This window comes from Amia ocellicauda, chromosome 5 (genome assembly GCF_036373705.1).
Source record: "Amia ocellicauda isolate fAmiCal2 chromosome 5, fAmiCal2.hap1, whole genome shotgun sequence".
In the NCBI taxonomy this organism is placed as follows: Eukaryota; Metazoa; Chordata; class Actinopteri; order Amiiformes; family Amiidae; genus Amia; species Amia ocellicauda.
The window spans coordinates 25,431,958-25,455,329 of NC_089854.1; the positions used below are offsets into that span (position 1 = coordinate 25,431,958).

The window sequence follows — 23,372 nt, forward strand, 5'->3', positions numbered from 1 at the left end:
TATCACAAGACCTACCGTGCTCTGGCTCTAATACATGGTCTATTTAAAGTGCATTAGAGTTACCCTGACAGGTTTATTAAAAGTATCCAACCTGTTTTCTGTTTTCTGTGCGTAAAAGCCATTGGCACAGACGCGTGAAACGACGCTGTTTGGTTTTTATTTTCTCAGGTGTCTCTCGCAGCACTTAAAAGTCTTCAGTTAGGCTCTTGTCGTTGGTTTCATTCATTAGTTTGACTCCCCTAGGAGAAGGGTCAGAAAAGTGGCTCATGCTTAAATTTCACCAGATTTGGAGGTATACGTATGCGCTTGGCAAAGAAATAGGACGGCCTGTCAATGCAATTAACTTTCTATCGATTTACCCGTAAACTCCTGAGACCTATGAGAGTAACGACTTTATAACACAGCCAATTGACTGCCGACTGTGTTGGGGATATATCAAACATTAATAGGTATAAATCATTAATCCATATAATAGCTAATTAGCATTATAAAATGTGTGTTTACTTCCAGGACAAGTCTTAGTCTATGAATTAATGTGTCTATTATTATTATTATTATTATTATTATTATTATTAGTAGTAGTAGTAGTAGTAGTAGTAGTAGTAGTATGATGATTGTTGTTGTTGTTGTTGTTAATGTTGTTCTCTCTTTCTTTGTTTTTTTTTGTTTGTTTGTTTTGCTATTAGTTGCCGTTGTTATCTCCATCTTCAACGTGTATATCAGCAGGGGCTCAAAACGGTAGGTTTAGATTAAATATTTCACAATTGTAAAAATGCCAGAAACTTATGGATTTATCCCGGCATTTCCTTCTAAGTACGGCTTCCGCTGCTTTCTTGTTATCTTTAAAGTGCTAGAAGTGACTGGCGTTTACTTCCCATACTTTTAAAGTTTAAATTACAGGGCTGGGTTGGAGAGGAGACAACCGCTCATCAGCAATGGGTTAATTTAACTTGTCCATCTTCGCCATTTAAATTGAATAACCTCACGGATGGCCCATTGCTGCAGAGCCAGACTGGGGTCTGAAGCCGAAATAAAGCATCATGGAGTCACAGGGACCTCAGTTCCTATTTGCAACCTCACACGCTCCAGGACATTCCTGTATAAAGGTTGCTTGTTTCCAGTCAGGATGCTAATGTTGTGCCTTCAACAATAATACAGTATAGCAGAGAGGGCTGGGGGCTGGGGAGAGGGGAGGGAAAAAATACTTGTGTTGGTTGCTTTGATCATCAGGGGCCCCCGTGTAGATAAAAAGTGTCAGCGTCCCTCCTTGCAGCTTCCAAACCCAGCCTGCTCTGGGACGTCAATAGACGGGGTCCGCCAGAAAAACTGCAGTGGACTTTCTCCAGGATCCAAGGGCAATCAAAAACACTAAAAGGTAAAGAAAGCTTGGTTATATAGTCTTTATTAGAGTCGGATCACACTGTTGATAATGGGATTTATAGAAACATAAGATATTGAGTAAAAATTCAGTTCATCTTCATAATAGTAATCATATATATATATATTCAAATGATAGTGATTATTCTTGGCTCTTTCAAAAATATCGCATTTTAATATACTCAAAGTTATATCAATGAAAGCTTTACATATATGTGAGAATTCCTTATGTATTGATAGCTATAGAGACATGTTGTGTAAAACATCTGATTTCAAAAGGGAGACCTTGCCAGCATACTGGATACCAGACCTTGCCAGAACTACAATTATTAACAATATTAAGTTTAATTTTAAGCTTAAAAATTAGTCATTCAAGAAAGTCTAAAACAGTGATTAATGATTCTTTTTTAAAACTTTCCTATATTAAAGCTCTAATATTTGAAACTTGGTTTATTGTGGATTCAAACAACATGAATAACAACAGCAATATTATTATTATTATTATTATTATTATTATTATTATTATTATTAATAATAATAATAATAATAATAATAATAATAATAATACCACACTTCTAGCATTCATTTTAATCATCTCTGATTTCAAGTATATTACTTAAAGGAATATACTGACTTGGTTGTTCCAGACGAAATAGCATCTAACACATTATACACGGTTGTGAAGAGTCAGGGAGGCCCCGGGGAGCTCCGCGGGTGGGATACACTCCCCTGTGTGAATGGGATTAACAGCCTTGTCTTTAAAATGCTATTTGCGTATCAATCCCATACAAAGTTTATTGGCACTAAACGCCCGAGGCTTGCGTCTCAGTTGAACTTCTCCTTGTCTTTTGCTTCCGTTTCCCTAATGGCAGAAACACCTGTATGAGATACAGGATCAGGACTCTTCTCGTTGTCCCGAAACTGTGAAAGCCATATGAAGGTGAGCTATTTTGAGGAGGACAGTGAATAAACAAAGACAGCTCTCTCCCTATCCGTCCTGGCCATCATCAGCAAGGGAATAAAACTTCAAACGGCACACTGAAGCGCCTTCAAAACGATGGCTTAGTGTTTGCTTAACCCCAGAAGGAAAAGTATTTAGTTTCGGAGTATTTATTCAGGTAGTCTGATATATTTCTTTGGCTTCTGCGAAATGTGATATGCCTTTACATGTGCTATAGTCTGTATAGATTTAAATATCCCCCGAAATATGATTTCTTTCCATAATAATAATTATAATAAAAACGACTGGCTATATAATAACAATAATAATAATAATAATAATAATAATTTGGGAAATAAATAACTGCCTATTGTTTGTCGGTCTTTAGGGACAATTTAGACAGTAAAATTAGAAATAAAACCGTATAGGAGACAAAAAAATCAGGGCAAGAATGAGTGATGTACTTCTGTCCCATAGCGGGCGCATGGATTAGGTCTGTGTTTTATTGTTTTTCCTTTCCTTTGAGGTATGTTACTTAAAAAGGGGTAGTAATTGTCACTTTATATATTTTTGTGGACTGGGAAATTGGTGTGGTGAGCCAAGAAAAAAAAACTAGTTAAATCTCAGAGATCAAACACACTAACGCGTGGGCATCTTTCTTAATCAATTTAAGGGGGGGATCTCAGTGTGCCTCAGCGACGCCCAGTGTCCGGCCCTCTGCTCTGATTGGCTCTGGAGAGAGAGACGGGGAACAAGTTTGAATAAAAATCCACATCCCTTAGTTGGGAGTATTATTAATTCAAAACACAGCCTAGCGCCAAGACACTGCTATTAATAATACGAAACTTTAAATGACTGCGTGGAGAAACACTGGGATTTAATGAGGACAAAGCAGAACTTAATTGCAAGAACTGCTAAAAGAAACGACATATCATTTTATAAATATATTTTATTTTTAATGTATCATTAACTACTGCTCTATTTATTTCTGCAATTGCATTTACAAATATATGAATATGCTCATTCAAAATCTTAGTCTCAATTGCTATCTATTGTAAAAGCTTTAAATATATTCAAACTTAGCAAAATAAGTATACTTGTTGGTTTTAAAAAGAAAAAGTTTGAGTTAGCGTTTCCTTTTAATTTATTTATTTATTATTTGCCCTTTTTGTTTGTGCCTCAACGTAGTTCTCTCAAAACTAAAAGGGTGGGCAACAAAATAACAATACCCTGCAAAAACAAGAAGAGCCCAAAGCCAATGAACTCTTATTGCCCGTGCTTGCAGAAGAGGATGAAGACCGTGACGATTGTCCACTCGGTTGTCTTGCTGGTGCTGCTGCAGTCCGGAGTCCTGGAGGGGAGGAAGGGTCTGAGAGGCGGCCGGGGTAACCCGCAGCCCCGCCGGGCACAACCGTCTCCCCCCTACCGGGACAGGGGCGAGGCGACCGAGAGCTTTTCCTTGGATTTCACAGCGGTCGAGGGCAACATGGACAACTTCATGACACAAGTCAAGAACCTGGCGCAGTCTCTCTACCCGTGCTCGGTGCAAAAGCTGGACGATGACATGAAACTGCACTTCTTGGAGAATGCGACAGTCACATGCAACGACGGGACGCCAGCTGGGTGAGTGTCCCTCCGTCAGTGGCGCTAGACTGTGCATGTCCAGTAATTGTCAAAGGCATCATCCAGGCCAGTTATAGCTGCTGTACATACTATAGTAAGAAACTGGCTTTCATGAAGGTGTAAGTTCTTACCTCATACTTCCCAGTAAGATTTGTATACATGTATATATGCATTGCTTGCACCAAGCCTGAAGAGCATGTAGGTATCATTGAATTGGAAGAAGAAACACGGTAAGTATAGTCAAACAAATAAATAGGCTACATACATTTATTCATACTACTTTTAATAATCATGATTTTACCCCTTTGTGATATGCATTGTACATACTGCATGGCACACAGTTTTTGAAGTACATTGTCTAATCTAAAACAGCTACTATCAAAACAAACATAGCTGTGAAGCTTTCATCAGTACATTTGCGACTCAGGAATCTGTTGTGCGACCACATCTATGAACGCTTTTCATGTTTGCATCAGTAGAACAAAATACTTCAGTCCCGCTGTCATTTCCTGCCTCTCACGTTTAGTGAATAAAGTATGTAAAACAAATACTTAATATACAGATACACATACTTAAAATACAGAACATTAAAATGAGAAAACAAGCGCTATGAAGATTGATTAACAAACAGTAAGAGCATGATACATTGAGATTTTTAGTGCTCATAATAAACCATTGAAGATATCAATTAAAAAAAGTTGTCTGCCTTCAGGAAAGCAGGCGAAAGCTAACATCTGAGGCAGCATGAGCCAAAGGAATACTTTAGTATTGGTGTTATTAAATGATTTCCTAATCTGCAGCACCTTGTCTGTAATTGTAAGTTATTGTTTGTCTGGAGAAGCAATAGTAAATTAATATTCCTAGAAAACCAAATGCTTAAGGCTTGAATCTGGGTGCTGTGTAAGGCAAGGGAGGGCATTGTTAGAGCACAGTGTTGGCAAATATTAAAGGTCATGCAGACTTTGGAGTCAAATGTGCAGTACAGTACACATCTTCCAAGCAAGAGGCGCCTCTATTATAGGTAGACAGGACACTCATCGATGTCACTGTCTGTTAGCAGATAATTGCCTGCAGATTTTAAGTGTTTGCAGATGGATGAGAGTACAACATCTGCAAAGTGTGGAAGGTGCAGTGCTATTCAGAGGTAATCGAATTGCACAAACCCATCGGGTGTCATTCCAATCTTGCATCGTCAGACATTTGAGGTAAGCCCTGGAAGGTCCATACAATAAGGGGCTTTGAGGGTTCTTTGACTGCTGTTGTGGGCTGGCCGCGGTAGGGATTTAAACATGCAAGATCCTGTCGATTTCAGTCAAGTTTAGATCCTGAGGTACACTTCTTTTGAAGGCACCCCAGCTGTAACTGAGGGAGTCACCCAAACGAAGTTCAGCAAAAACGAAGACCATTCTGAAATTCACCATTTGTAATGTACCATAACAAACTGATTTTATTATCTCTCTGTACACCTGTACAAGTTAGGGATTGGGGATGGAGGTCAGACGGGGTTCATATTGTCTGCACAAGACACATGATATCACATGAAATGGAGACGCACCACCAGATGAATTAAGGGCAATTTATGTAATGTTGTGTGAAGTAAATATACTGCAAACTAAAAACCTTTTCACCTTATGAAAGTACTAAAATCAGAGTGTAAAGCATAATAAATGTGGGTATTTGTCTACAGTTTGGATAAGGCTTTTTAAAAGGTTCATGTTTTGTGTGTAATGAGTTCACAGTGTTGAGGAGTGTAGGACGTTGAGCAACTTTCGAACATGCTGGTCAGATGGTGGAGAGGGAAAATAATCACTCGTGTTTATAATTCTTCCTAAACCAGCCTTGACCTTTGTGAGGGACACACAGACTTAAAAGCTTCCATTGAGTTAATGTTCAAAGGGCGAGCGGTTAGAAATTGGCTTGAGATGTCACATAGATATAAACCCACTCCCTTGGGACAGTGATATTTAAAGCCTGTTATATGAAACTAAACAAGCGAAAAAACAAAAACCATGCGTTTTATTTCTGGCTCTGTGGTCAAGCAGGTCGATAATCCTGCTGTCCCTTTCGCAACTGCTTCCCTGGAGGTAATGTACAACATCAGGACTACTTTCACAGTGGCCAGCTCCTCTAACAAAGTATATCAGCCGTGGCCCTGTTGAACTCCGTACTGAATTACTCACTTAGGCAATGGCAGATCAAAGAGATTCCTTTCAATGGGTTGCAGCAGTTTATGTGTTGTGAAATTACTCATGCAGTGAGTCTGGCAGTCGTGCAAAAAAACATAAACTTCCAGAACATCCCAATTAACTGTCTCTTCTTCTTCATAGCCCAGTGGATTTAATTTAATGATTGTCGGCCTGGGATACATGTGTTGACAGTATTTTGTAAAGTGTGCTTTGTATAAGCAGAGTTCCCTACAAGGTTGAGAATGTCTAGGGTTTCTTAGATTTCCTGTGTCTGTACGGTAGGGAAGGAGATCGCTAGTTGTGCAAGTGGTGATATTGGGGGACTAGGAAAAATCAAAAACCTACTACAGGACAGGCTAAACTGAAACTGGTAAATCATAATTTTATAATAATCTCATAATGTAAAATTTTGTATATAGGACTCATACTTCCACCACAGGTTTATTGTGGCCCGTTAGATTTCCATTCCCCCTTTAATAAAGACCTGCACTGAACATATCTCACAGAGGTGTATCTTTGCAAAATCATGATGAATAATTCAGAGAAGATCCAGAGAATAGCAGTTTGGAACAGCAGGGTGGGGTACTGAAAATAATACAATACAGTGACTTGAAAACTATGACAAACCAAGCAATACATTCAATCTAATTTACAGACATGACCCTGCTTAACCTGCCATTTTCTTGACTTTGTGAAATGCAGGTGAATGTTAAAGTTATCAGGACCAGATTATCAGGAAGGATGAATTAGCCCTATAATTTACTGTTGATCTAAAAAGATCACAGTCTCTGACCGGGAGGAAATGCGGTTCTTTGTGCTCCTCACTGTGTCAAACAGTTTGATGATACGATCATTTGATTGTGCACTTCCCCCTGCTTGGACAGAAAAAGAGCTGTCCAGACATTATATCCTTGACTTGATCCTAAAAGGCAGCATGAATGAAAATCTCGGGCCCTGAGCTATATTTTTTCATTAATTCCATGAGGGATGTGGTTCTGTTTTCCTGTTGCTCCTTACATCATTTTGGTGGTCAGCAAAGTCTTTTCATGTGTTTGAGATGGAAGTAAGAGGTGAGGCTGGTGAAATGCTCTATTGACTGTGGCGATGAAGTACCGGTAGCAAAACTGCAAAGCAGGACAGCCAGTGAGTGTGCTGTACACAAGAGCTGTGTGGATAGTAGAAGGGAGGAATAAGATAAGGATTCAAAGGATTGATGTGCAAAATGATTTAAGGAGAAGATCAGATTCTTTGCAGTTAAGGCACTGTAGTCTACCTTTTGTTTTGTTGTTTAATTGCATTATGTTTGCTATTATTTCAAATCAATTGGTTTAATTGCATTTGTTAAATACAGCTTGCAGCTGGATTGTATCATGTTAAGATGAAATATGTACTATGTGAGCTGTGAATTAACCACTTGGCTAAATCCATTTGTAAGGGTATATTTAGAGGATGCACAATAATACATTAACTGAAGTTTACATCTATTCAATAATTAAAGCATATCATATGAGAATGAATAATTGAATTGTATTTTGTCACTTGAGGAGGTGGCGAGAGACAGGGGACAGGTCCAGTCACATTTGTCCCTCTCATTGCTTGGGTCAGCTGCTCACCTCGCTTCAGTAACTCAGTGGATCCTGTGTAGAATATAAAATGTATATCTATGGCCATGTCTCTGTTTTTGTGGTTGAAAACATTCAGATTATTTGTAACGTTATTTTTTTTTACGGTTGATATGAGCAGCAAACGGCATGCCCTCACTGGAACAAGTCACAGCTGGGATTCGTTAAGAGGGTTGGATACAGTAGCATGTGGGATTCCCCCTCAACTGAAACAGGCACTGAGTTTTTAGGGGTTCCCCCCCCTCCCCCCCCTCCCCCCCCCCCTCCCCCAATACCAGGATAACCACACGTTCAGGCTAGATATCGTCAGAAGGGATTTTCCAGGGCTATAAAATCCGTCTCTAAATGGTTGACAGCTTGAGTGAACTGCAATATGCACACAAGTGTACCTATGGCAGAAACCCACAGTAAATGCTCCCAATCACTTTAGAAATAGACCGTGGCATGTCTAACAGTCACAAAGTGCCCCACACCAGCAGACACATGAGTCCAGAAGAGGAATGTCAGTCGATTGAAAGTAATTGCTCATTGTGAGTCCCTACACGCATTTTACTAATTCAATAATTAATAATGGTTTCAGGATCTTTGAAATGGGCCCAAGTCCTTATTGAAAAGAACATTTTAGCCGTGAAATCAAAGCCAAATGTTTTAAGTCCTGATCAAAGCCTAGGTTCAAGCACATGTTTTTTCAAGCTTTAATACAAAACAAATTGCTCAGTGGACTAACTCTTTGTGTGATACAGTATACTCAATATAGTGCAGATGCTTCAGCTCAAACAGCCCACATGGCCCATATATATATATATATATATATATATATATATATATATATATATATATATATATATATATATATATATAATTGAAGAGTAATTTATTGTTGAGCAAATAGCTATCATTGACAGTAGCATACAATTCTTAGGAATTATATAGGGCTTTATTTTCCCTTTAAAAACAAATTCCTCCTTGCTATTTATGCAATTTCTCCTGCTTTATTGCTTCTTCTACACTAGCAATCTAGAAGAGAATAAACATAATGCAAAGTGAACAGAATGACTGCGAAAATAATATTATAATTCCATTTCAGGGTTTTGATGACTTCATAACACAGTCGAGTGCAATCTTGTGGTTTACGATGTCACCAGCAGGCTGCAGTGGGATTATAAACCATGTAATTCAAAGCAGCCCAATTATTATAGTGTAAAAGTGTGTCCCACGAGTTAGAAAAGCAGTTGTTAAGAGCAGGGTAATTTCCTACCACTTTGTGTTTTAAGCTGAAAGGGTGTTTACTGTGAGCAGCTTCCTCAAGAGAAGATAGTGTGTTCCCATTTGTAGAATTTCCTCCCATATATATATGAAAAAGTATATATTGTATTTTTTATTTTATTTTTAAAGCTGACCTGTATATCACATTTCTTTCATGAGCGGGACCCACAGAAAACACTGCAAAACAAACAAGGGCCGCACTCGAACACAGAGTGAGTCAGACATTCTCACAGTGCTGTTTAGCCTCCCCTAATTTCTCCTTTTGAAGTTGGATATTTTTGGCAGCCGACAGAGCTCCTGGTTAGACCTGCGGTCACGGATCACTGAGGCCCTGTATTTACAGTAGACGCACAGAGCAATGTGTAATAATTTACATTTTCACTTTTTTGGTGTGCGTGTGTGAAATGCTGCAATGATGGCAGGGGCAGGAATGTGAGAGGGGTGATGATGTTGGCAGGACTGGGGGGCTGCGGGGGGGGGGGATTGTTTTACACAATCCCAAGGCCACAAGCTGTACGCGTTCCAGTGCTGTCTCCACACATCTGGCCACGTGCTCAAGGCTGTCGTCCCTCTGTGCCCGACCTGTCTCCATCTGCTGGCTTCAGTGTACTTCACAGTGGCAGGTGGACCTGGGAAGATAGCATTAAACTGGCTTTCTGTCACATCACTTTAATTCAAGTTCGAGACCTTCCTTTGCGAAAGTACTACAGAGGAAGTCTTGAGAGGGGCCAGCGGGGTGAGAATTGTGGAGGGTTTGGGATCAAAACTACACTTATCCTTCTTTATGTGTAAAGTGAGTCAAATGAAACCAGTTGCCTGATATAAAATTATCTTTTCCTCTCCATTTTTGTGATTTTTTCTATCCTCTGTTTCCCTTGGAAAATTAATACTACGGCTATGTTTCACACATGCTGATTTTCTAAACAAAATGTTCACACTGCTCAGCGATCAATAGTCAGATTTGCAGAAAACCCAGAAAAGCTCAGTGCCACAGCAGGACTGCCCCCCCAAGGTGAAGTGCATTTCATTCAAGGCAAAAAAAAAAATCAGAGCTGCCCTTCCCTTCTTGGCTGAACTCTCTCGGGTGGTTATTGACAAACCTGTGGTCTGTGTCTGCAAATGAGCATTTCATTGTTCATTTTCTTTGAGGAGAACAAAAACGTCAACATACATCTTACAAGGATTAGGTTTCTTTTATTGTACTTTTTCCAGATAAATCCAGTTTGTGATTTGGATCAAATCTCTTTGGATATCCTATTCACAGTGTCTTAGCATATCAGTCTAATAGCATGGTGTCACTAAACCTGATTTCCCCTTCTGGATAAAATGTGTTGAACGTGTAACAGTCGAGTTAACAAAGTTAACCGGATTTCAGTGTATTTTGCCATATTTTCTGACAATTTAAATGAAGAAAAAAATAACAGTAAAAAAATGCCTAGAGCATGTCTTTAATTTAAGCTTGGGAGCCAGTTGTTCTGGCTTGTTTGCAAAGGCAGAATAAAGTTTCATATCAGACATGAAAAACACCTGCTAAACATCTTGTTTATATCTTAAAGTAACATCTTCTTTATCCTTATGTTTCAGTAATACTGGAATCAATTTATAATGCTTGCACAAAAAATAAATGATTTTCATCTACAATATCATTAGAATCACATGCTATTTGTGTGTGTTTATTGCACCTCATAAAAAAACCTGGTTAAAGCAGAAATTATGTGAAATTTGAATAAGTATAATATGTATCAGTTAAAAGAGTTCAGTTTGATGTTTGTTTGTTGGTGGGAATCTGTGACACACCCGTAATGGTATTTCAGAGCTGTTCATCTTCTTAATGTATACTTCATTACACAAATAATATGCAGATCATGTCTTTGCTTTCTAGAAAATATGCCACACGTAGTTTGTATTCACGATGAACAGAAAGAATGACACTGGGTACGAAAAATGTGCACCAGTCCTCTAGATAATTGGCTGCTGTAAAAATACCACATGTTCAATTGGGAGGAAAAAGAGCCCTCTTGTGGGCATTACTCAAATGAATCAAGTGACGATGTCTTTTTCTGTGGTTCGTGCTTTTGATGGAGAATTTCATTTTGAGATTTGATGCTGTTGAAGTTGAAATCTAAATTCCCAGTGAAAGGGCCTGCTTACAATTAAAAACTAGCGGACTTAACCCATTGATATTTTCTCAAGCATGTCCATTTTGACATTGCAGCAGTCCTTCAATCAATCAAGTCAGTCAATTACTTTTCAATTTACTGAACGCCTTGTTATGGGGAGTAGTGACTCCGGGCCATTGCAAAAGTGACGTGCCTTTGGTGCACCTAGGCCTAGACCACATATTACAAACCTGTAAACCTCCACTTATGTCAGAAGCTATTTTTAATTCTTATAAATGCAAACCTGGTTAAAAAAAGGGTATTCGCACTTTGCAGGTGCGTCAAAGTTTTGATGTGGTTTAGGCCCTTGTCTAACATATGGCAATATAAAATAAAGCCTAAAGAACTCTTGACCTTGATGGCTGAACATTCCACGGAAGTCGGAAAGAACATTCCATCGGATCTTCCGGAATAATAAGGGCAGGAGCGACAGAAGAATGTCAAAGTCTACATCATAAGTATACATACAAGGCTGCGTTTGTCTGTATTTGATCTCTGTTTTTCATTCCAGTGACATCAACGACAAGGGTTTCTCGATTTTATCCTTCAGAGGATAAAAGACTTATGAAACAACAGTAGGAGAATGATGGTAAAGTATAGCTTCAGGGGATGGTCCCCGCTAGCTAAATCTGTATTCTCCTACGGAAATAAAATGATCTTATCAGGCCTTTAGCTTAGCCATTGAGGGATGTGCCAAATAACCCTTATTAGGACGGTGCCCATATGCACACTATCTATTGGCCGATCGCTGAGATTGCGTGTCTCTTTGTAACATTGTTTTATTTCCTTTTGTGACCACACCTCCACTATCTCCATTGCCTTTGACAACTTATTCTCGGTTTGGATTTCTTATGCTTTCCTAATACGGGCTCAACACTGTTTTCATCTGTTGCCCATATCAGAAGTCTCCCCTGCAAACTGGCATCAGAGTCATGCACTCACCCCTGCAAATACCATCAGCTTGTCTTCCTTTATCAAGGAATTACTTTTATTTGGGGGGGGGAGTACTCTGTAGTAATTGAAGCTGCCAAGAAGCAAAGGTGAATACCTATTACAAAGCAACACACATTACAATGTAATTACTGCAGTGGAAATCCGTGAAGTTTTCTGATCTTTTTGGGGGGGCGGCTTTGGGCCCAGTTGTGGTAATATTTTAGTGTCTGTCTTTATCTGTGTGTGCCTGGGATGTGTGCTGCACTTGGTCGAGCTGTACTTATAACTGTACTCTTATTTCAAACTGTGAGTGTTTTTAATTATGTAAAGATCAAATGTTCAACTTGGAAAGACGAGATGTAGAAAGTTGTTGTTTTGTTTATTTTCGTGTCCATTACTGTAACTAATCATCTTAATGCGGTCTTTAAAATTAGCATACCGAATGAAAGATGTGGTCGCTGCATGCTAAGTAACGCTTTTAGACCGTGTTGTCTTTGAGCATTAATGCTCACCCTTGCAGTGGGGGAAAAAAATAATCTCTTCTGCATATTTTCCCCTGCTCTATTGGTTCGCTAAACATAAAAATGTGATTGTGTGATTTAATTTCATGACGGATCAGGCACTCTGTGGTTAACCGAAGTCCCAGGTGAATTTATTCATTAGACATGACACCTTCCCAGGCATGGCTATGCTGTTCATGTAATTGAACAGGTTTTATTTGTTTTGCTTCTTGTAGGTATTACATGAAGGAATCCAAAGGCAGCAAAAGGTGGTTGATATTCCTGGAAGGTAAGAATGTGAGGATTTACTATCGTGTTTGGATATCACCTCATAGAGCACAAATCATTGTGTGTTTGCATAAACTCATTGTAGTCTCTCAAACAGATCTGTGCCTATGTTCAGGTGTCCATCATTAACAAGTCTGATTCTGTTTTATGCATGAAAAAGGTAATGAAGGCAAGATGCACTCAGAGAGTCGAATTTAGTTACTGTGTTACCTTTTGAGAAGATTTGTATGGACATTTCCCAGCTTTAATTTAGCCTTCATTTACATCATCTGTCTCATATGTGTATGAATAATATGACTCTGATTCACAGGTGGCTGGTACTGTTTTAATAAAGAAAACTGTGACAGCAGATATGAAAACATGAGAAGGCTCATGAGCTCCGCCAAATGGCCCCGCAACAAGACAGGTGAGTCCGAGGCCAGGAATATTTGTCTTGCATTAAAATCTGTTGCATCTAGGATGATCTACAATGGTTGCACATGGAACTATTCAGATATATTTTAAAGAGAGTGCCTCTTTTGCCACACACTTTAATGTAGGGAAGGGGAAACCTGGGAATTTGAAGATTGGGCAGCCAAAGCCGCTCTCCTCAGACACAACTGGGTGGGAAGGTGTTGTTGCGCAGTGTGGTATAGGGAGAGACATGGGACAGAAGAAGGGAAGGACTGAAGGAAAGAAGTTTAAATGAGATGTTTTGAACACTATACTTGGCATACACTGAGGATGTGACTGCAGTGCAGTGCTGCAATTGAATACGGAACAGATGTTTTTTTCATTTGTTTTTTATTTCTCCCGTAGGCCAAGGTATATATTTACTGACTGCATGGTATTTAGTTAAAGATTATTGCTTCATGATGATGGCAGGGAACTGTTCCTCCTTAGTTTTGTTAGTTGAGGCTCTTATCATGATATACCTCAGGAGTGGTTTCTAAGTGTTGTGAGACAACTTTGAAGTTTGTTTCCACAGGAAGCATTCTTGGGGGGGGGGAGGGATAATTTATGCTGAGCACAGCAGAGTAAATGAGTAGACAGCGGATGGAAATGTTATCCCTCTTTGAAAGCAACCCCCTCTTTTTGGGCAAATCCAATAATGTACATTTGAATCGAATTGTCTGTTAAGATAATCCCCTTTGCAACTCCTGAATGGTGGGGATCATCTCCGAGAAACAACAGACAGCCTTGGGAACGGGGAGACGTTTCCGCTTTATACAATTGTACAGAGGCAATGAGAGATTCTTTTTTTTCTTTTTTTGTGACAACAGAGGTTCTAAAAAACTTGACAGGCCGCCTACGCCCCGCCTGTGTATAATACAGTGCTGTGTGACACCTGTTATTTTAAGAGGGGAAACACCTAGCTTTTAAAAGGGATAATGACTGTTATTCATGCTTTGATTAAAAAGAGGGGGATCTTGCCAATGATTGATGGGTTCCCTTTGAAATGACATGCTACTGATGGCTTTGTGTTTCCTTTAAAGGAACAGGGATTCTGTCACCTCAGCCCGAGGAAAACCCATATTGGTGGAACGCTAACATGGTGTAAGTGTCCCCTTTTAAAGTGTGACTTATTGAGTTCCAATTAATTATTTGACAACCAACTGCCTTGCTGTTGTTTTTATGGTTGTTTCTTTTCCATGTTTTTTTGCGAGCATCAGTTGTACACTGATTTCTTGGCTCACTGAGCACACAAAACAGATAGCGGTCAGCCTGCCCAGTACAGTATGCTTTCTTTGAACATCCGCCAAGAAAGCATTGTTAAACCTAGGGCTTTACGGCTGACATTTGTTTGACAGCGCCCAGCACCCACTTCCAGACACACACAGGCGCACACAGACAGGCACAAAAAAGGTCAGTGCAATAACACATGTACACTGTGAATGTTTTGTTTAGATCTGCATGTTTGAGGGTTTTTCTCTCTCAATCATGTAAATAACTAGAAAGTTTTGCCCTTTTTCTTTTCTAAATAAAAGGAAGTTCACAAATCTAGAGACATGACATTACTATGTTGTTGAAACTGACTTTGTGAGAGCCTATCCGGGAGATACTAATAACCTCATTAGTGAAGTGGCCTCATCTGCTTTTGAACCATTTCTCTTTCTTAACTAGCAGAGGAAGCTGCGAAAAAGTGCAAAAAAGCTATAAAAAAGTGTTTCCTAACTTTCACATGCAGTAGCCTTTCTGGACTCACTTATTCACTAACCTTTGTGATCTGAATATGTTGGAAATGTCCAGCGTTGTAGTGTATTGATTCAATATATCAGTACAATTAATCGATTTCTCCTTACCAACAAGATAAACACACTCCTTCTCTCCCCTCTCACCCCCTCATCCCCTTCTATCACTAAATAAATGTCGGAATCAGGACTTTCCCACAACAATTGACACTTCATTGACTTCTCTCTTACAATTTGCTATCTACTTGCATACTGCACAGTATGTATTTATTATTAATCTCCCAATTTGCCAGGCAATAATGCTAATACAGTATTATCAATTATAACAACAACAACTGAAAATTTGTATACAGTTGTCATGGTAATCCACATCAATTCAATACTTCAATGCCTTGAATGGAGGCAGTCTCCCTTTTCTGCATGTCTGGTGTATCAGTGTAATAGTATCTGGATATTCTGAGTAACTCAACGGGGGTGGGGGTGGGGGGGTAAATCACAGGATTTCAAACAGCCAGGTGTAATAAACAAGCTGTGGGCCCTGTCTCACTTGGGCTTTTTGGTGTTTGATATTCAAACAAGACCGCTAGAGGCTTTTGGTCTGGAAAAGCAAATCCTTACTTTGGAAGCCTTTATTTCTTTTGGACTTGTATGAATTAAAAAAAAAGGCACTGGCGAGCGCTTCTCTAGTTACACTTTGATGGTTTGTGTTGCTTTTGCCACGAGAGGCCTCTCAAAGCCGATTTGTCTCGCCCTGCTGGAGTTTATTAATTGCCGGGAAAAGCAAGATGAATGACTTCAGACCCAGTATTCAGAAGTTTTGTTTACGCATATCAATGTGAATTAAAGGGGGTTGCATTTGAATTGAAGCACAGTGCTCCTACACTACAGAGCAGCTACAAATAAAGCTATACCAAACAAAACCTTACATTATCTAGAAATAACATGTTTAACATGAATATTTGTACTTGATCAATCAATCAACCAATGTTGATATGTTGGAATATTCATGTTCTTTTTCTCTTGTAAACATAATGCAGTGCCTTTAAAAGAGTATTAATATATACATGCACATACTGTATAATACACAAACACATCTATTTATAATTTATCCTAAAGGAAAGCGACCCAACCTATTACGTCTTCTAGGTGTTTTTATAAAGATATGCTTCTTGGAAAGACTTTGTGGTTTCTTTTATACTGACAGCAATTTAACGGATTGAAACATCAAAGACAAGATAAGTAGAATAAATCAACAAATGGCCATTAAAGACATTAATCATCGTAACAGCAGCAGTAACTTATAAGAACAAAAGACCAGAGGAAATGTTATAGATGAGGCCTCTTCCACTCATCTAAATGTGACGGTTAGTTTCCTAATGATCCAAGAAACTCATATTTATTTTCACCCTTACTGAGCACTGCCAGCGGCTCAGCATTCACCACAATGTTCTTCGCTGCACAGGCCCAACTTTTCTGCAAAATGCCTCTAGGTCTGTAATGTACTAGAACTGAATTGAAATATATATCAGTCACCAGTGTTGAGCTTAAAGGTAAGGGGTCCGGGTGGACTTTCTTGTGGTTGGTTGCAGTTCAAGTTTTAGATTTGCCCTCAGCCTTACAAAAACAATGAGACAGACTCTTTTATCTTGTGCTTTTCTAAGTGAAGTGGTAAATGTGTTTGGAGACACTTAAAGCTCACTGTGGGATCTTGTGTTTCAGGTTCATCCCATACTGCTCCAGTGATGTTTGGAGTGGAGCCTCTGCCAAGACTGACAGATGTAAGCCTTGCTCTTGTGTCCTTTGTTCTACTCGTTTGTGTGTTTTCAACATGGGTGCAAACTTGTCCTGTGTTTGTAAGTTCCAGACCAGTTATGCTGTACTGGCATATTTCAGAATAAAAGTGCAATATTTCTGGGTTCAGATTTGACTCAGTGACTTCTTTAGGGAAACTTTTTATTTTTTTAACCATGTTCACCTCTTGAAACCTTGGGAAATAATGGTGAATGTAACAATGATAATTATCACACTTGTGACCGCTGCAGGACTTTGCAGCTTTAATACATTCAAATTAATTCACCTACATGATATCACCGGCATATGTTTTCCTGAGCTGGCGTTTAGGCCATTGTGGCTGTGTGTGCGTTGTGCGTTGTGTGTGCTCACTGGTGTGTGCTGTCTTTCCAGATGACTATGCCTTCATGGGAGCTCTGATCATCAGGGAAGTGGTGAAGGAGCTCCTGACCAAAGGCCTGGACAATGCCAAGGTTCTCCTGCTAGCTGGAAGCAGGTGGGTTCAGACATTCGTCTCTGTCTGCTTCATAAGGGACACACAAATCATGTTGAAGGCCCTACGAGCTTGAGTTTAAATGTGTATTTTGAATTAATGATTGCACCGGGTTCTCTTAAGATTATGAATTTGTGGTGTGTGAGATGGAACTGTGAATTAATTGTATGTAGTATAGCTTGGCATGAAAATGTGCACGCTTTACCTATTTGTGTTTAGCCTGTACGTGTCTGACCTATGTTTTATGGTGCAGTGCGGGTGGGACGGGGGTGCTGCTGAACGTGGACCGTGTAGCTGAGCAGCTGGAGGAGATGGGTTACCCTGGGATCCAGGTGCGAGGGCTCTCTGACTCCGGCTGGTTCCTGGACAACAAGCAATACCGCTGCACGGACTGTGTGGACACTATCAGCTGTGCACCTACTGAGGCCATCAAGAGAGGCATCAAGTAAGGGCTTCAGAGCAGGGTAGTTGACCCCTGCAGCTTAACAGTCAGAGAGTCATACTTCATCCCATTGCCTTTCCTGTTCCCTCTCCATTGGATCCTTCCTATTGGCTTATTGAAGATTAATTTCTCTCTGCTCCATTCTGTAAATCTGCACAATCTTTTTAATGCTGAGATCCTTCAGAAATCAGCTAAATAAGGTTATTGTGATCACTCAGGGGTCCTGTGGATTACTAGCAACCAAACAAGCAGCTTAGGGGAGTATGGCCACTTGTCATTTGTAACCCATCTTATGAACTCACGTCCCCGAGACTTGTGTGTGGTTGTCCTGGCCTGCAGTAGTTCCTGGGTGAGGAGGTCCTCAGAGGTTTACTTTGCCATCTCTGTGCTCTGTCTTGCAGGTACTGGAACGGAGTCGTGCCAGAGCGCTGTAGACAACAGTTCAGAGAGGGAGAGGAGTGGAATTGCTTCTTTGGGTACAAAGTCTACCCCACTTTAAAATGTAAGGACAGCATTATATAACAAACATTACAGAAACCCAGATATGACGCCTGGGAAGGCTGAATGTTTTCCTTCCAGAGTGCTAACAGTGTAGTACACATAAAGCATTTTTTTTTGCCTTTAGTTGCCCAATATGAATAAAAAAAGTTGAGTTTGGACAGAGTATTACAGTGGAGGGGTATAAATCGTCTTTTAAAGTATGTACTTTTGTTGAAATGGTTTGTAGATACATTCATAAAAAGCAATGTTTACACTCACAAGATGATTTACACACAGTGAGTACTCCTTAGGTAATATTTCCTGAGTTCACTGTATCCCTATCTTGGCGGGGCAACACTGTTGTTTACCTTTCAAGACACATAGTGGTAGTTGAATGTAATTCTTATGTCCGACACTGATAAAATCCACTGAACTACAGTATGAAGTTCTGGGCATGGTCCGGTGTCAGGGTCCAGTTGAGCATGCATGTGTTGAAAGACGCCAGTCCTGACAAGGTTGTGTACCCCTACGGTGTGTAGCCCCAGTGTTCGTGGTGCAGTGGCTGTTTGATGAGGCCCAGCTGACAGTGGACAACATTCACCTGACCGGCCAGCCAGTGCAGGAGGGGCAGTGGCGATACATCCAGAACTTGGGCAACGAACTGAGGAACACACTTAAGGATGTCCCGTAAGCATCTTTGCTTCCCGACACGCACCGTTGGACACATTGACCCTGTCAGCTTCTGGCCACCTAACACCTTGTACAAAATGTGCACTTCATACAATAAGACCGAAGATAACAGACAAGGCTCAAGGTCAATGAGTCCCCTAGTCTTTAGTCTTTCTGACTCAGGTCCTGTGTTTGATTACTGCACCAGATCAGAGAGGACACAGTTCAACTCAGGGGATCCTGCCCTATCTTATCATGTTGGTGCTCACTGATGTCCACTTGAATTGTATTCTTCTTTCCTTTCTTTGAATTTGCAGGGCTATGTTTGCTCCTGCCTGCTTGTCACATGAAATTATCACAAGGAGGTGAGTGAACAAAAGCGTGTGCCCTGCAGAGGTATTCTACAAGATTTTGAAGTTTGTTTCTTGAGTGACTGCTTTCTTCATATTTATTGCAATGATATATACTTATCTGAGCAGATTTCAAACTGAGCAGTAACACTTAAGAATTTAACCTTACATCTAAGTAATATCTGCTGTTCATTTTTTATTTTCTTTCTGAGCTGCCTTGGAGAAAGGCATCAGCCAAATTGTACAATGATAATAGTCAATTTTGTGCACATATACTCCTGTGAATTTTCAAACCTGCACAAAATGTGTATTTCAATGAATGCTCCCTCATTTTTGTTGCAGTTACTGGACAGACATTCAAGTGAAGGGCACCTCGCTGCCCAGAGCACTGAACTGCTGGGATCGCAGTCTCCATGACAACAGCAAGAACAACAAGGGTCCACCCAAAGGCTGCCCGATCCACCTGATCGACAGCTGCCCCTGGCCACACTGCAACCCCACCTGCCCCACTATCCGAGACCAGTTCACGGGCCAGGAAATGGACGTCTTCCAGTTCCTGATGCACATGGGCTTCGACGTGCAGAAAATGGCGCAGCAGCAAGGCATGGAGCCTGGCAAGCTCTTGGGCATGCTCAGTAGCGGCAGTTAAACTGAGACCCGCCCCACTGTTTAACCCCCTCCAGACCGGTTTCCCAAAACGTGGGCTTCAGGGAGCCTTATCACCATCTCCACCCCCACTCAGCAGCCCCCTCTACCCCAGTCCCACCAGCCCCCCCTCAGCTCCTCAGCACACCCCAGTCCTCCTCCCACCAGCCCAAGTGTCCTCAAAACACTGACAACTGCCAAAGCAACTTCATAAACGCCACACGACGAAAAGGCACACCCCTTTGCATCTTGATATTCGCTTCTCTTCATTCTTTTGGTTGTGAAAGAAAATATTACGAATGTAATCCCGTTTTAAGGATACTCATTTTCTTCTTTTTTTTTATCTCGTTTTGGTTTTGTCTCTTGTTTTTTCCATTCTCATTCTGGCCATCACCGATGACTTCCGAGAGTCAGTGGAAAAGAAAACCATGTCCACTGTGGGCCAAAGTGTTTTTATTCCTCAGACCTCGTTTTTTTTTCTTTTTAATGAAATACACACAGACAAACTTGGTGGGAAAATCACTGGATCGTCCGTCTTTTCATCAAGGGAAGAAGGGACCAAAGGGCACGTGTCTCCAAGATGGGCATATTGGCCACACTTTACCCTGACCAAGGGTAATGATGAGGGAGGTTTAGTAAAGCTCAGAATCACAGCGACCAGCCAACCCCAACATGACCTTTGTACAAAACCCACACATACTGGCAGCTTAGCCTACAGTTGGCTACACCACTCTGGAAATTACAGAGATGAGAACAGGGCCTTCCTCCTCTAGGCAAACCTATAGGAGACATAGCATGGCATCACACTTCCAAACTTTAGTCTTCCTCTGTGCTGTAAGTCCACAAATGTCAAAATGTCTGTTGAAATGGCTGACTGGAATTCCCAGAGAAGTCAATACCATCCTGATGTTATCAGCCATTCTGTTCTGTTTTTAGTCATGGAGCCCACCTCTGCAAAGGTGATCTCATGGGCTCTGTGAAGAAAGAACAATGAAGTTTCAGAGTGGCCTAGTTGACCAAAAGCTCGACAGGCATCAACACAACAGCACTACACAGTTAAATGTGCTTCCTAAATGTGTTTTTCCTACATCACACAATACCAAACTGAAAGACGAATGGCAGTAGCAAGGAAACAGATTCTGTATGTCATGATAAAGCCTTCAGGTGGAGCTCTTGGCTCATGTTGGTTTCCATTCAGATGGGGAGACTGGTGGGTTGATGGTGTGATTCTGATGCTTTTCACCTCCTTCCAGGGTGATACACTGTGGAGTCTGAAGCTATTAAGACCCCCGACTGACTTCCATTTTAGAAGTGTACAGTTATTTTGAATCAGCCATAAATCAGAGTCTGTGCCCCTGAAATTCTACTCTAATGCTAGACCTACTGGTCAAAAATGGACCAAGACCACTGGAACCACAGCAATTCCCAACAAGGCCAGTCCATCCTGAAAATGTGGAAAACTATAGAAGTCAAAGATTTAAAAAAATAGCAGCAGTGTATAAAGGAGTAACACAAACCATTAATAGGTATTTAAACATTTATAACCAGACCATGTTTTTTCTTTAAAAGTGTACATTGTTAGTGACTAAAATGAGTTTATAAGTGATGTTTATAGTGCATTAACCTCAAGGTTTTTAGCATCTTTCCACTGTTGTAGTTCAGATAATTTTTCTGAGCACAAAATTGCTGTATGTTAGTATACTCTCCTCTGGAAAACTAACAGGAACTAGCTATTAATGAATGTTCTGAGTTTTGACTTCCTAAAAAAAACTTTATTAAATGCTTACTTTATCTTTTTATTATTATTGGTATTACTATTATTATTTTTACAAAGTTGATGACTGGTTGTTTGGAGTTCCAGGTATCTTTCAGTATAATTCAAATGTCAATATAGTGAATTAGGTTAGTTGATGCGTTTGGACTGTGCTGTATTGTAACAGTGTGCTGCCCAGAATGAGGAACTGCCCAGGGTCCTTAACAAGGTTCGCAACCCTCCTCTCATCAAGAGATCTTTCAATATACAAATAAATGAAGACACGCTGGATTTTTGATTTTGTTTTTTACTAGAACGTCCCTCATTGTTGGTTGATATAATTTTTTATATATATAAATAAAAAAGACTTCTACTTCATAACTAGCAGGAAAAAAAAGGTTATTACTAAATGTATTTTGTTCTGTAACATATTTTTTTAACAGAAAAAAGAAAGAAACTCAAGCTACTTTGGTAATTTTACATATTTATTTTATTATGTAAATCATATTTATAAGTGCTATTCAAACAGAGAAGTGATTCTTTGTAAATTGTAAATATTTTTAGTTTTTTTGATTATTTTTTTCCTGTTTTGACCGCATGTCTTTGTAATGGATCTAAAGAAAGGAAACATTATTATTATGGCAAAATCATGTCTCTGTGTGTTTTCTCTTCAGTTTCATTTTTTGACTCTAATCATGAAGACTGCATAGGTTTTTAACCCAAAGCACAGACAATTGCAGCAATATGGGAGACCATGGTAGCATTCCAGTATTTAAAAGACAAATTAAATATCCTAACATGTTCAGAGCCCACAAGTGTCACAAATACAACACAACAAAACTATAATGAAACGGGTGACAAATTAAAGGAAAAACCAACATAAAGTGTCTCAGTAAGGTGTTGGGCACCACAAGCTGCCAGAACAGTTTCAATGCTCTTGGCACAGATTCTACGAGTCTCTGAACTCTACTGGAGGGATGAACACCATTCTTCCAAAAGATATTCCCTCATTTGGTGTTTTGATGATGGTGTTGGAGAGCGCTGTCTTAACACGTTGTTCAAACAACAATAGGGTTTTCAATTGGGTTGAGATCTGGTGACTGCGTAGGCCATAACACATGATTCACATCATTTTCATATGCATCAAACCATTCAGTGAGCCCTTGTGCCCTGTGGATGGGGCATTGTCATCCTGGAAGAGACCACTCCCATCAGGATAGAAATGTGTCACCATAGGAATATGGTGATCACTCAGAATAACTTTGTAATGATTTCCAGTGACCCTTCCCTCTAAGGGGACAAGTGGACCCAAACCATGCCAGGAAAATGCCCCCCACAGCATAATAGAGCCTCCGGACCCCCTCACTGTAGGGGTTAAGCAGTCAGGCCTGTACTGTTCTCTTGATGTCACCACACATGCACTCGCCCACTTGTTGAGAATATGGGGAAGGATGACTTATCTGACCATATCACTTTTTAATCTCTGTAGACCAGTGCCTATGGTTTTCACACCACTGAACTATGAAATGTGCATTTGTCTTTGTAATGAGGGGTTCATGCACTACCATCTTGATCCAAAATCGAGGTCAACTGGGCCTGCTCAGCTTTCTTATACATGCCACAATTGTATCATGCAGTGCACCTGTTTGGAGGCATCTGCATTCGTTATGTACCTCCACTCATT

The 23,372-nt window shown here is 40.2% G+C and overlaps 1 protein-coding gene across 2 annotated transcripts; it reads left to right on the forward strand.

Moving 5' to 3' along the window:
- Positions 1-1,271: 1,271 nt before the first annotated feature.
- notum1b (notum, palmitoleoyl-protein carboxylesterase b) lies at positions 1,272-21,732 on the forward strand. 2 transcript variants are annotated; one of them, XM_066704567.1, is made up of 12 exons: positions 1,272-1,375; positions 3,603-3,940; positions 12,843-12,895; positions 13,205-13,300; positions 14,370-14,430; positions 16,785-16,843; positions 17,250-17,352; positions 17,603-17,794; positions 18,193-18,293; positions 18,811-18,958; positions 19,258-19,305; positions 19,633-21,732. In XM_066704567.1, the coding sequence occupies exons 2-12, from the start codon at positions 3,609-3,611 to the stop codon at positions 19,937-19,939; spliced, it is 1,500 nt and encodes a 499-aa protein (XP_066560664.1). In that variant the 5' UTR covers positions 1,272-1,375; positions 3,603-3,608; the 3' UTR covers positions 19,940-21,732. The 2 variants fall into 2 exon arrangements, with proteins under 2 accessions (XP_066560664.1, XP_066560663.1); XM_066704566.1 differs by having other exon boundaries at positions 1,273-1,375; positions 3,506-3,940.
- The last annotated feature ends 1,640 nt before the right edge of the window (positions 21,733-23,372 follow it).

What these genes read in the sequence shown, in the direction of transcription:
- notum1b (XM_066704566.1), top strand. Translation starts at nt 3,576, where the DNA reads ATGAACTCTTATTGCCCGTGCTTGCAGAAGAGGATGAAGACCGTGACG. An exon ending in GCCATCAAGAGAGGCATCAA is followed by an intron (nt 17,795 to 18,192) that starts GTAAGGGCTTCA and finishes TCTGTCTTGCAG; the next exon opens with GTACTGGAACGGAGTCGTGC. An exon ending in CATGAAATTATCACAAGGAG is followed by an intron (nt 19,306 to 19,632) that starts GTGAGTGAACAA and finishes TTTTTGTTGCAG; the next exon opens with TTACTGGACAGACATTCAAG.